Raw genomic sequence first — 12915 nt, forward strand, 5'->3', positions numbered from 1 at the left:
TTGACTCAGCAATACCCCTACTAGGTCTATACTTCAAAGAGAAAAAGGAAAAGGATCCACATGCACAAAATATTTATAGTAGTTCTTTTGGGTGGCAAAGAATTGGAAATGGAGGGGATGCCCATCAGTTGGGAAATGATTGAACACTGGTATATGCTTGTGATGGAATACTGTTGTGCTATAAGAAATGAAGAACAGGACAGTTTCAGAAAAAACCAGGGAAGATTTATATGAACTGATGCAGCAAAGTGAAGTGAGCGGAACCAGGAGAACAAGTGACACAGTAACAGCAATCCTGCTTGATGACTAACTTACTGTGACTAACTTAGCTACTCTGATCAATGCAGTGACCCCCCCGCCCCCGCCACAATTCCAAAGGATTCATGGTGAAAAATGCTATTCATGTCCAGATAGAGAACTGACAGGCTTAGAGGGCAGACTGAAATATGTATTTTTTTCTTTCTTTTTCTTGTATTTTTCCCCCAGAACATGGCTAATGTGGACATTTGTTTTGCCTGACTCCATATTTGTAACAGGTTTTGTACTTCCTGCTATCTCAATGAGTGGAGGAGGAGCAGGGAAAGAGAGAGATGCTCTGGACCCGAACATAAAATAAAATTGGATTTTAAAAAACCCCTGTGTGAGTGGCATTTAAAAAGTGGATTGATTTGGGCCAACCCTCAAATAAGAACTGACTGGTCAACAAGCATTTATTAAACAATCACTTTACGTGGACCCTGGAGGTACAAAGACAAAGTGAGGTTATCCTGACCCTCAAGAAGGTGCTTACATTCTAGGGGAGAGAGTGTGGGAGGACAGTGTTGACGGGGAGATCAGGGTGGGCCTGATGGGCCACGAGCTATAGAAAGTACTTTATAAAGAGCTGGATAAACATAAACTGTGCCGAACATCACAGAGCCGGGCCTGGCATATTCTTATTTCAGATCCTATGACCATGAAAAAGATGCATGTAGATGGGGTGGATCCCTGACACCCAGTACACTTCTGGGGGGGAAGCAGGCAATTAACTAAAGCTAGCTGACTGTTGATTGACGAGGTGGCACCTCTGGGGAGAAAACTCTTCTAAAGGTCACTTCAAGAATGCTCATCTCACTACGAGGAGGCCTTCCGAAGACCTCGTGTATGAAGGGAAATGGTGAGCACGAGGTGTGCCCGTTCCTGGTCTGGTCTCTCTTGATGGTCAGTGGTGAGGCTGGTGGGCCTGCCAGGGGAGGGGAGATGGGCAGAGAAGCTGGATTTCATGTCAGTGGACAGGAAGTTGTGTGACTTCCCCACTCCACCATCAAATGCCTTTGACCCAAAGACCCTGCTGGAGGAGGAGGTGGTGAGCTTGGTGGTTTGCTGTACATGAGTCTATGCTTTTGAAAGATATCATCATCCCTCTGGCAACGAAAAAGAAAAATGCTTTAAGTCCTGCTGCCACCGAGAAGTGTGCTGGAGAATGGTCTGGAGGAAGCTGGCCCCCACTTCCTCTGGGTTTTTCTTTTGGCAGAAAGGGCAGATTATTCTCGGCAGGTCACAAGCACATACAGTTCGGTCTCCCCATCCTCCCTCATAAGCCACAGAGAAGGGATTCTGGTCCTGACACAAGGACCCGCATTCGGCCAGCCTCACCTTTGTTTGAAAACATTCTTGCTCCCAATTCCTGCTGGGTCTGATCTGGGCAGATGGGAACTTCCCAGGGATCTGATCGTAGCCAAAGCATTTTCCCATATGATCAGTTTAATGAATAGATGGGCTTCAGACAGAGGGAGAGTATTATTCAGGAAAATTATGACTCCTTGGCCATAAATAGGGCAGACTTAGCCTAAAATAGTCAGGCTAGGGCTCTGTCAGGCGCTCTGGGCAATTAGCAAGGTCTCTGGCCAGAGCAGAGGCACCAGAGAGGGTCTCCACCATTGGACCAGACACGCCAGTGGTAAGATGTCCTTCCCAGAGCAGAATGGGGAGGCTGTTGGCTTTCTCTGGGGGTCTCAGCCTGAAGGAAGAAGTCTTCTCAACAGCTAAGCACCACCAAACCTCCAAGGAAACATTCACACTCTTCTGTGCAAATGATGGCAAATTCCACCTACAAACCCCTGCAGGGTTATGGAGCAGGGCTTTGTGAGGGTCACTGTGAGGGCCCCTGAAAATGGGAAGGCACCCAAACGCCACTGAGCTTTCCTCCTCAGGGCAATGGAGGCCCCAACAGGTTGGCATTCAGAACAGGAAGGGCACAATCTGGGCAGCCTGGCCCACACTGCTACTGCTTCTTCCCCCCGAGCCCAGGCTCCACAGGGCCGTGCCCGCCTGGGAGGGGCGGACAAGACTCCAGATGCCCATCCCCTCTTCCCCAGCCCAGACTCCGGCGGGCACTAAAAGGCCATCTTTGTGCAGTACAAATGGACCGAGGACAGTCTGTTCTCCTCTCATTTCTTTGGAAATAACGAGAGCCAAGAGATATGTTTTCCATTTTTAAAACTTGACTAAGTGCCTGAGGAAAAGGGCTCCTCCCTGACAGTGTTCTCGGCTTTGTGAATGAATGATGACGCACAGGTGGGAAGAGGAACATGGCCAGGCTCCAGCAGTGGAGGGAGGGGGTGGTCTTGGACACCAGTGGGCATGAAAGAGAACTCAGACCAAAGGAGAAGCTCAGGCAATAGCCCTTTCCCTTCTGGGCACCTGAGCTGAAAGGGTGACTCTGGTCACCGTTGCCCCCTGAGCCCCTGCCCCAATGGGCCGTGACCTCTGCATACAGCAAATGGGTGACTAGGAGAACAAGGGGCAAAGAAGAAGCAAGTTCACAGCTAACTGAACCAGTCCAGATGAGCATGGTCACCACAAGATGCTTGGGCTGAGGTCATGAGTTGGGGTGCAAGAGGCTGGCCCAGAGGATCCCATTGGCTCCTTCCAGTGCTAAGACAGTAGAGCTCCTCATGGCTTGGGATGAAGCCTATGGTTCTTCAGGAGCTCCCAGAGGGAGTGGATGGAGGCACCCATCTTCTCCGCCAGAGTCTAAGACACACAATGCCCAGGCGACAAGAAGTCACTGAACGCAAGGTCCTTGAGCTGGGAGGGACCTCAAAGGTCATGAACTCCAAGACACTAATTCTTTATTTTTTATTTTTACAGATGTGAAAACAGGCCCAGAGAGGAAAGCTCATTTGTCCGAGGAAATGCAAGGCAGTAAATAATCCCAAGCTGACGATTTTGTGCGGTCACAGGAAAGGAGCCCGAGCTTTTCCAAAGGTAGAATAAAAAAATTAGAAAATAGGTCTGGAGTTTCAGCAAGCCTGGGGCTGGCTTCTCACTCTCCAGACAATTTTCCAACCACTGGCAAATCCAGGCAACTCGGACTCCTGGAGGCATCAGAGACAGTCTGGCCACCCAGGCCCCAGAGTGGCCAGAGCCATATTAGAGCAGGGTGGATAGAAGGGACCTCAGAAGTCATGGAGGCTAATCCTCCCATTCTACAGATAAGGACACTGAGGGTCTGGAGGCAGGGCTGCCCAAAGGTCCTAGGGCAGGGTCAGAGGGAGTCCTGGGACCCAGCTCCTCTGGCTTCTGAGCCAGAGATCTTTCCATCGCCTCTCCCCTGACTTTGTCACTGCTGCATTTTAGTAGGCTACCTGGCATGGGGAGGGGAAGCAGGGTTAACACCTCCCTCAGATATGGCTAAATGAGGTCTTTGGCATATAAAGTTATGTTTCAGGGTCCACAGTTTAACCACCTCATGAAATAAGAAGTGCAAGAGTTATTAGCCCATTTTGTGGAGGAGAAAACTAAATTCACAGAGATGAGGCCACTTGCCCACGATGGCCCCAATGCCATGTGTGAGGAGGGGCTTCAGCTCATGCCTCCTGACTCTAAGTCTGGGGTTCCATCGCTCCCTCCCAGGTGCCTCAGGTCAGCCTCGAGCAGACGAGTTTGGGCCCAGAGCACCTTTGCAGACCATCTACTGGGACGTTGAGGGGGGGAGTTGTGTCTGAGCTGGTGGAGGGAATACCCACATCGAGAAAGCACAGGCCCCTGAGTTATCACTCCAACAGTTGTTATCTGTTCCCAAGAAGGACCAAGAAAAGAAACTTAACAGCTGAGACACAGGTTGAGTGTGTTATCAAGATGGTCAGTGCTAGAATGGGCCCTGGTGAAAACTGTGGAAATCTCAGGGGTTTTGAAGAGAATGGCCCCCGGGGACCAGGCACCTTCCCATCCGTCACCAGTGCTGAGTGTCTGACCCTGAGCTGGTGAGGTCCAGCACACAGCCCCCCGCCCCCGCCCCTACCCCCCATTGGCTTACTCTGACAGGCTGGGATCTCACAGTATTTCCAGTAGACGCCATCCTCATGCTCGGCCACGTAGCACCAAGGACTCACATCTCCATCGGGGTTCCTGTGGGGAAAAGAAGACACAAAATCCCATTTCAAGCCTTGTCAGTGATACTTCTGGCTTTGCTCCTTTGGTCTCCTTATTCCAGATGCCTCCCCCTGTTGCAGACCCCCACCAGATCAGGAGCCATGGCGTCTAAGCCCATGGTGGGCTGTTTGGCAGGAAGCTGGGAAAGATAGGGAACATCTCCGCACAATTCCAGAGTCATGAGGCAGTCCTCAGGGAGGTGACTGTTGTGGTCGAGCTGGTACCACAGCCTGCACTTAGAGAGGGCCATCCCAGAAGGAGGGCTGTCCTCTGCCCCGGGCGGACCGCAGCTGGGGTATTGTGTTCAGTTCTGGGTCGCTGACAAGGGGAAGTGCGCTCAGAAGGGCGACCAGGGGAGAGGCCTTGAGGCGATGCCATACTAGCAATGGTGAAGAGCTAGAAACCTTCAGCCTGGAGAGGAAGAGACTGGGTGTGGAGGGAGGCTATGGTCAGTCTGTCAGAACACACGGAAGAAGGATTAAGTGCGCTCAGCATGGCTTCACGGGACTGATGGGTGAGTGATCTAGACACCCTGGGCCTTGGCATCCCCCCTGGAACATGGTGGGCTTGGACTCAGTGGCCTCTAAGGCCCCTCCCAGCCTAACAGCCAGAGATGTCCCCAAATCGAACGAATTTCCCATAGCTGGAGGTCTTTAAGTGGATGGGGCTGCCAGCGAAGGTAAAAGGGTGGATGAGATGGCCTCTGAGGCTCCTTCCAGCTCTAAAGTTTTATTGCTCAGTGATGCCACATCAATTAGGAAAAGGGGGAACACCAAAGAACAGCTGCCTTGAGACCCACACTGGGGCTAGGTCCACTGGGGTTTCAAGGGCCAAGCAGCAGGGGCATTCAGGTCGCAACTCTACCAGAAGGCAACCGTCAGGTCACGTACTCAGGCAGAATGCATGATCTCAGCTCTGATTTCTTTCCAGTAAAAGTTTTGGTTCATTCTTATGTTTCTTTCAAAGTGACCAGAAACTACAGAGTCTGTGAGAGTCTGCTGAAAACTGTAGGGGATGTGGGGGCCACCGGAAGCTCTCCCTTCCCCAGCCCCTCTACATGTTTCTCCTTTATCCAGACCCAGGATGCTGGAAACCTGAGCCTTTTGTTGGGCCGGAAATGGGCACCAAGGCCCTGGAGCCTGGAGCCTCAGAGCAGCCCCTATCAGGCTGAGAAGGATAAGCCTATTGTGTGTCCCAGCTCAGGCTGCAAGATAAGCTTTCCAGAGTACAATGGGGCCCTTGATTCCTGGGCCCAAAGGCGGGGGCCCTGGCCAGCCCTGCTTCTCCCTCTGATACTGAGACCTCAGGAGGCAAACGGACTCCTATCATTCTCCAGCTCTCAGACATCTCCCACTGAACAGGTCTAAGCCAGTGCCTAAGATAAACAGGGTGTTGGGTGTCTCTGGCAGAGAAATCCAAGCGGCCGGGAGGTATGGAGCCTCCCTGAAATGCCAGCTGGAGCCACGATCAGGTTCCACCCCTTTCAACCAAGGGCTTTGCTCAGCTGCATCCTTAGTGAAGCCCTCGGAGACAATCCCTTGTCCACATGTCCCAGGCACCAGGAGCGCCATCGGAGCGGCTTCACCTCCAAGCACCAAGGGCACCTGACTCCCCCACTACTGAGGAAGGCAGCTCAGGCCCCACCTACTCTACTGTGGGATAAGGATCCACCAGGCAACTGTGGGCGGCTCCCCCTTGTTTGAAGTAGGAACTTGTAATTCAAGTCTGGTGCGGTCAGTCTTGCCCGCACCTGGGGCTGGGGTGAGGCGTAGGGCAGCAGCGAGGGGGGCTGGTGGACCAGGAGGGCTCCCTAGACTCACCACTTGGGGCTTGGGCCTGGCTTGCTGGGAGGTGGTGGGGCTGGCTGTTCCCTTGCACAGGTGGTCTCACTGAATTCTGTATAACAGTTACTGATTAATGGGTCCCAGCCTCCCTCCATGCCACTCACTGCTTGCTTGGAAAACATCAGGTTAAAAAATAGCCTTGATGGATATTCAGATTTACTTTCCAGACAAATGAAAGTAGAAAACTGGGGAGGACCCATCTGGTTATCAAGCCATTCTCTAGTAAAGGAAATCAGAGGAAACTAGGCTTGAGGACCTGGGTTCAGATCCTGCCTGCCAGTCTCCTACTGTTTGGCCTCTGGGAGAGCACTGAGCCCAGGGCGTTGGCTTGGAAGGCCTCTGAGGCCCAGCGCAGCTCTGGATCATTGACATTCAGGTGACCCTGGGGAACTACGGAGAGAGCGACAGTGAGAACCAGGCAGAGGGGGAGAGGGCACAGACCACACCTGCCCTGTGTGCCCAGGGCCTACAGGGAGAAGAGGATTCCCAGAGGCAGGACCCGGAGCCCAGCAGGGAGATGGGGGCCAGTCCAGGGCTGAGTGGCCAAGCTGGGTAAACCAAGGGGTTCAGGGGGCACCCCCAGCAGCCACTGCTTCCCACTGCCAACAGCCTGGGAAGTGTTGCTTTTGCACCTGTTCTAATAATTAAATGCTACAAATTCCTGAGCCATGAATCAAGTTACCAGGGTCTTGTGCCTAAGTAGCTCAAGTGCAGGGTGAGTGTGCACAGCTGTGGCCCAAAGCCCTCAGCCCCTTCATCCCCTGTGGGCCCAGCCCCGAGAAACCCAGCTCAGCCAATGGGCAAACACAGCCAGTCTGATTAGGACCAACAGCTGTCCCCAGGCCATGGGGAGCCCAGGAATCACGGGCAAGGGTGGAATCCACTCTATCCCTGCTCTCTCATTTGAGAGAGTGACAGAACAGCCTAGGGGCACAGCAGCTAGAGGTACCATTGGTCCCATTTTACAGATGGATAAGGGAGCTAAAACCCAGAGGGGTTTTGTGACTTGCCATGATCATGGTGTCAGAAGCAGAATTTGAACCCAGGCCTGCCTGATTCGGGGTCCAGCATTCTACCCACCACCTACCACCCACACCTACACCCACACCACATGTGGCTTGGGGGAGCCACAGATGTCACATTGTTGCAGAAGGTGAGTAATCAGAGGCAGGAGCAAGGAACCTGCCGGAGACAGCCTGATGGGAGCCCAAGCTAGATGGCAAAGAGGACAGACAAAGGGCAAAGATAGAGGGGCCTCATAATCACAAATCCCAGAGTCATAGGCTGAGAGATAGCAGGGACCTTGGAGCTCCACTGGGATGAGCCCCTCGAGTCACAGAGCTGGAATGGAGGTCCAGAAGGAAGGCGTTGCCCAAAGCCAGCCTGGGAGCAGCCAGCTCTGGAACCCAGGTTCTCCACAGCCAGCCAGGGAGGAGGGGGCAGTGCCAGCTCTGGAACCCAGGCCCTACAGCTCCACATTCCATGCTTTTCTCATGGCACCAAGGGGCTGCTTCCCAGCTGAGAAGAGGACAGAGCTGACATGATGGATTCCCTGAACGGCCTGGCCCTCCCTCCCAATTACCTGATCTATGGCTCCTTTGTACATGCTCCCGTATATTCCCTTGCCCTTGCTGTCTCCCTGCCCACTGAGGGAGTGCCCCCAAGGCCCCTCACCTGCAGAAGTTGTGGTCCCCCAGGCCCCCCTCTCCATGGGGGTACTTCAGAGTGTTATAGGGGTGCTGGAAGGTCTCGTTCCAGAAGAGGCAGGCCTTCCCTGCATGCGGCGCCGTCCAGTTCTGCCTGCCCCTGTAGTCGACTCCATTTGCTGTGAAACATTCTAGAAAGAAGAAGAAACAAGAGGTTGATGCCTCGGAGAAGGCTGGTCCTCCCACCACTGCTTGGCTGGCTCTGTTGGACTGTGAGCCCATGACCAGGGGCAGCACCTTGGATGTGAAGGATGCCCACGTAGAGGCGATGGAGATGCTGGTGCTGACCAAAGGCGGATGTAGGGGAGGGGGTGGGATCTGGAATGTGGTGGGGCCTTGATATGAACCAGGAAACGCTGATCTGAGAAGGGTTGGCAGCAGACGCTCCTTTGGAATCCTGGGTACTTGGAGGGGGTCATGGCTCTTGCCAATGTCTTTGTGTAGTAACTAAAACCAGGTCTCCCAGCTGTACCTCGTCACTCCCTCCAAGCCGGAGAGGCAGCCCTGACACTTGGATTCAATCAGCCCCTCACATACAGAAATGTTTCGGAATCCCAATCACACAAGAGAGGGAATGACTCAAATTCCCTGGTAATGAAGAACAGTCCTCCCTCCAGTGCTGAGGATGGAGGTGCAGGATAAAGGATAAACACGAGAGAGGGGCTGGGCCAAGGCTCACTCAGCCTTCACTCTGTAAATGCCCAGGAGCATCAGTCCCTAGGAGACCCTCACTGACCAAAACAGCAAGGTATGTGGGCGAGGCCACCCTTGGAGCCCTTGGATCTCAGGCCACTGGGCTTTTGTCCCCCAATGTATCAAGTCCAGACGCATTCGTGACAAATACCTGGCAAAGAAACAGTAATAAATGTATTAGGTAAAACTGCAGGAGCACTTCGAGCACACTGTGTGGCGAAGCCTCTTGAAGTTGGCCAGTCACAGCCTCAGGCCCCAGCCTCCTCTCTTTTCTGATCTCTGCCTTCCTTCCCTGCTCCTGGGACTAAAGACCCAGAGATCAGCCAGCTTTCCTTTTTGGGGTCACAGGCTTGCCCCAGTCCCAACCCCATTGACCACATTCTACTGGAAAGCATTTCATGGAGCATTTTGGTCATTCAGAAACTATGTTCAGAAGAGCCCATTTTCCCAATCGGCACCCGCGGGCCGTGCTTTGACTAGAACTGCCCGATTCTCTGGGCCAGGAGAATAAGCTGGCTGCCCCAACCATCCCCACAACCCAAGTTACTTAGGCTGGCACAACAACCTTCCCACAAAGCCCACCTTCAGTGGACAGGCTTCACGCACGGAGGGAGGCGTGGGCAAAGGGAAGGCATCCAAAGGCAAACCGGGGAGGCAGCTGGGAGGCCTGCTTCTAGTCCCTGGCTCTGCTGCTGGGCACTCAGTGACATGTGCCCCCGGACAAGTCCTTCCCCCCCTTTTCCGGACCACAGGTTCCTCATCAGCAAAGTTCTCTTTCCACTGGGCCACGCTGACTCCTATCACTAATTTCCTTCTAGTTTGGATTTTATGAACATCAGACTAACTGTTGCCCATCACCATTTTCCGATGAATGCCAACTGTGAGAAAAGATGAGGGAAAACAACCGGAACAAGTCCTGTGAGTTCTGGCATGGTGTATGATGCCTGGTCTTGGTGTCATCAGCCCATCCAAGTGTGTCCCAGGTACTGAGGGCCTTCCTCTACCCACCTTCTTTTTACTAAAAATCACACCATGATTAGTCCAACACATACTCTGAGGAGGATGTCATTATATTCCCAGTGGTTCGCCAAGGTGTCACTGGTATACTTGTCTAACCCGCCCCAGGAGAGACCTGACATGCCCAAGGTTAGTCAGTCAACAAACTTACAGGCACTATGCTAAGTGCTGGGGATACAAATACAAGCCAAAAGAAAGACAGTGCATAAAAGGGAGCTGAAAAAGCTACCGGTCTCACCTTATTCTTACCCCATGCCTCCTCCTTCCACATGCGTAACACTAAACACTGGGGAACCCTTGGGAGGCTGGGAAATGACTCTGACTTACTTTCCCCTCCCTTCCACAGCTAGTTCCCTTTTCTTCTCTATTACATATCACGCTTCTCTATCAGCTCTAACCTTTCTGTTGGAGACTCAGTAGGTGGAACAGTAGATACCTAGGATTGGCCACAGGACCTATAGGACAGGCTTCACACCTTTGGAAGGAGCTCTTAAGTTCCTCCTGGTTAGGTATCTGAATACAGGGAGCACAGTCCTGAGCTTCCATTCAAGCTGGGCTGCCCCCTCCCTTTTAATGGATTCAGAAAAAAAAAAAACAGCTTTTATGTGTAAGACCCATCCTTCAATGCCCCAAGTCTCCAAAGCCCAGCAAAAAGCACTCACTTAAAAATCAGAAGCTCTCAGATAATAGAAGTCGCCTTCGGGGTGGAACAACCAAAGTCTTAACTCTAAGGGCCTTCTTACTCTTCTCTACCGACCCTATATGTGGGTCCAATTGCACTAGACATGGGTTACAAAGAGCAACCCATCCACGAGAGGCTCCTGAGGTAAACGCTGAAGACAAAGCTCTCCTCTGGGCTGAATCTAATATGGCCACATTTAATAGGGATCAAGAAGAAATCACCCAGACCTAGACAGCAGCTCCCCTGAAAAAAAATCTGGGGGCTTTAGGCCCAGGAGGTCAAGTAGTGTCTTTCTTAAAACACTGAACAATCTTTTTAAAAATTCCCAATGCTGGAAAGCACCCGTAAGAGGAACACGAGAATTTCCTCATCTCCCTTCATTTCCAAAACAAAAATCTATTTCATGATAGAATAGGCAATGAGTCTTAACTACTGCGATTAGGTATGGGGTGCCTCAATTCTTTATTATTATTTATTATTACTAATTTTCTACCGAAATCAGAATTAGACTTCATTAGCTAGAATCCCCCAAATGGGTTAAAACATGAAAATTAAAAGAACTAATTATTAGGAAGGAAGGCCCCCCAAACTACACGACATATCATTACATACACATCTAGGATTTTAACACGCAGATAAAGTTCGTAGGCTTTTCTATATTTTTCTGCACAGGAATTGTAGGAAGTCTTCAGCAAGTTAGGGAGACTCCCCACAGTGGGAATTAGGCTATCACAGGCAACCTGGCCCTTTACAAAAAGATTTCTTATACACCCCTGGGAAGGTGGGGAAGACAAGGGTATAAGCCAGTGAAAATGAGGTAGCTTCTTGGAATGCAATTAATGGAACTAATCCTGGCTTCAGCCACTAGTGTTGTGTAATGTTCAGGAGCTACCCCTCCAAAGAAGATAAGGATCTTTGTGTACATTCTGTACGCTGTCCAAATCACAGAAGTGCAAATATTGAATGACTATAAGTGTTAGCAAGATCCCAAGTTACCAGAGCTCTAGGCAAATTAGCTCGGCCAGATTGGACATGCTATGTCTTAGAATAATATGGGGATGGGGGGAATTGCTTTAGACACAGAGGTATTATCCTAAAAGACGACCAAGTGCTTTGGGGGCAGGAGAAAATGAGCCCTTTGAATGGGCAGGAATGGATGGATGAAACCCAGTCAAGAGAGATCATGGTCATGGCCAATCACGCTTCTCCTGAATGCACCCATCCAAGAAAATTTACTCTCTCTGGTCTCAGCACTGTGGGTAAAGAGAGCATGCTTTCTGTGGGTAAATATGGCCTCCTGCCTGATGGCTCCTAGGCCCTTTGATGAAGGTGGCTTATTTTAGTACCTGTTTCAAGATCACGGGCTTGGAAAGGACCTGAGCGGTTATCCAGACCAATCCCCTTGCTTTTCAGATGAGGAAACGGAGTCTCAGAGAAGTAACGTGACCTACCCCAGGTCTTTCAGCTAGGAAGTGTCTGAGCCTGGCTCTCAGGCATTTTGGCCTGGGCCAAACCCACAGGTCTTTGGACCTCCCGAAACCTTCCCTCATACCTCTGATGCTTGTGACCTGGGTGACCCTAAGCAAGTTATTTAACCTTTATGGGCTCCAGTTTCCTCATCTGTAAAGTTTTTTTTATTGTTGTTTACATTCCTTTTTTTTTTTTTTGAGAGTTCTTATTTTTAGTTTACAACCCTTCGTTCTACATAATTTTGAGTTCCAGGTTTTCTTCCCTCCCCTCCGCCCCTCCCTCCCCAAGATGGCATGGAATCTGATATATCTTCTATGTATAACACACTAGTCAAGTTATGAAGAAGAATTATGACCAATGGAGTGAATCACGAGAAAGAGGAAACAGAACCAAAAAAACCCCCAAAAACAAAAACAAAAGAGGAAAAAAAAGGCGAGCATAGAGTGTGCCTCAATCTGCATTCAGACTCCATAGTTCTTTCTCTGGATGTAGATAGCATTCTCCATTGTGAGTCCTTTGGAGTTGTCCCTGCACCTTGTGTTGCTAAGAAGAGCAAAGTCTATCAGGGTTAGTCGTCGCAGACTCCATATATCTGTGGTTGTGTGTAATGTTCTCCTGGCTCTGCTCTGCTCACTCAGCATTATGTCATATAGTTTTTTCCAGGTTTTTATTAAGTCTGTATCATCCCCATTTCTTATAGCACAATAGTATTCCATTACCTTCATATACCACAACTTGTTCAGCCATTCCCCAATTGATGGGCATCCCCTTGATTTCCAATTCTTTACTACTACAAAAAGAGCCGCTATGAATATTTTTGTACCCATGGGTCCTTTTCCCACTTGTGTGATCTCTTTGGGATACAACCCTAGAAGTGGTATTGCTGGGTCAAAGGGTATGAACATTTTTATAGCCCTTTGGGAGTAGTTCCAAATTGCTCTCCAGAATGGCTGGATCAGTTCACAACTCCACCAGCAATGTAACAATGTTCTAATTTTCCCACATCCTCTCCAGCAATTATCTCCTCATCTGTAAAGTAAAGGAGAGGCTGCACTAGATAGCTTCCGAAGCCCCTTCTCACTCCAGA

The 12915-nt window shown here is 50.7% G+C and overlaps 1 protein-coding gene across 1 annotated transcript in view; it reads right to left on the reverse strand.

Moving 5' to 3' along the window:
* Positions 1-12915, reverse strand: part of KREMEN1 (kringle containing transmembrane protein 1) — a 48428-nt gene that overhangs the window by 21622 nt on the left and 13891 nt on the right. Inside the window, exons 2-3 of the mRNA XM_036742210.1 lie at positions 7935-8097; positions 4301-4392 (exon numbers count right to left, since the gene is read on the reverse strand). Of these exons, the coding sequence (XP_036598105.1) occupies positions 4301-4392; positions 7935-8097 (255 nt within the window). The remainder of the gene's footprint in view (positions 1-4300; positions 4393-7934; positions 8098-12915) is intronic.

This window comes from Trichosurus vulpecula, chromosome 1, assembly GCF_011100635.1.
Source record: "Trichosurus vulpecula isolate mTriVul1 chromosome 1, mTriVul1.pri, whole genome shotgun sequence".
Taxonomy (NCBI): domain Eukaryota; kingdom Metazoa; phylum Chordata; class Mammalia; order Diprotodontia; family Phalangeridae; genus Trichosurus; species Trichosurus vulpecula.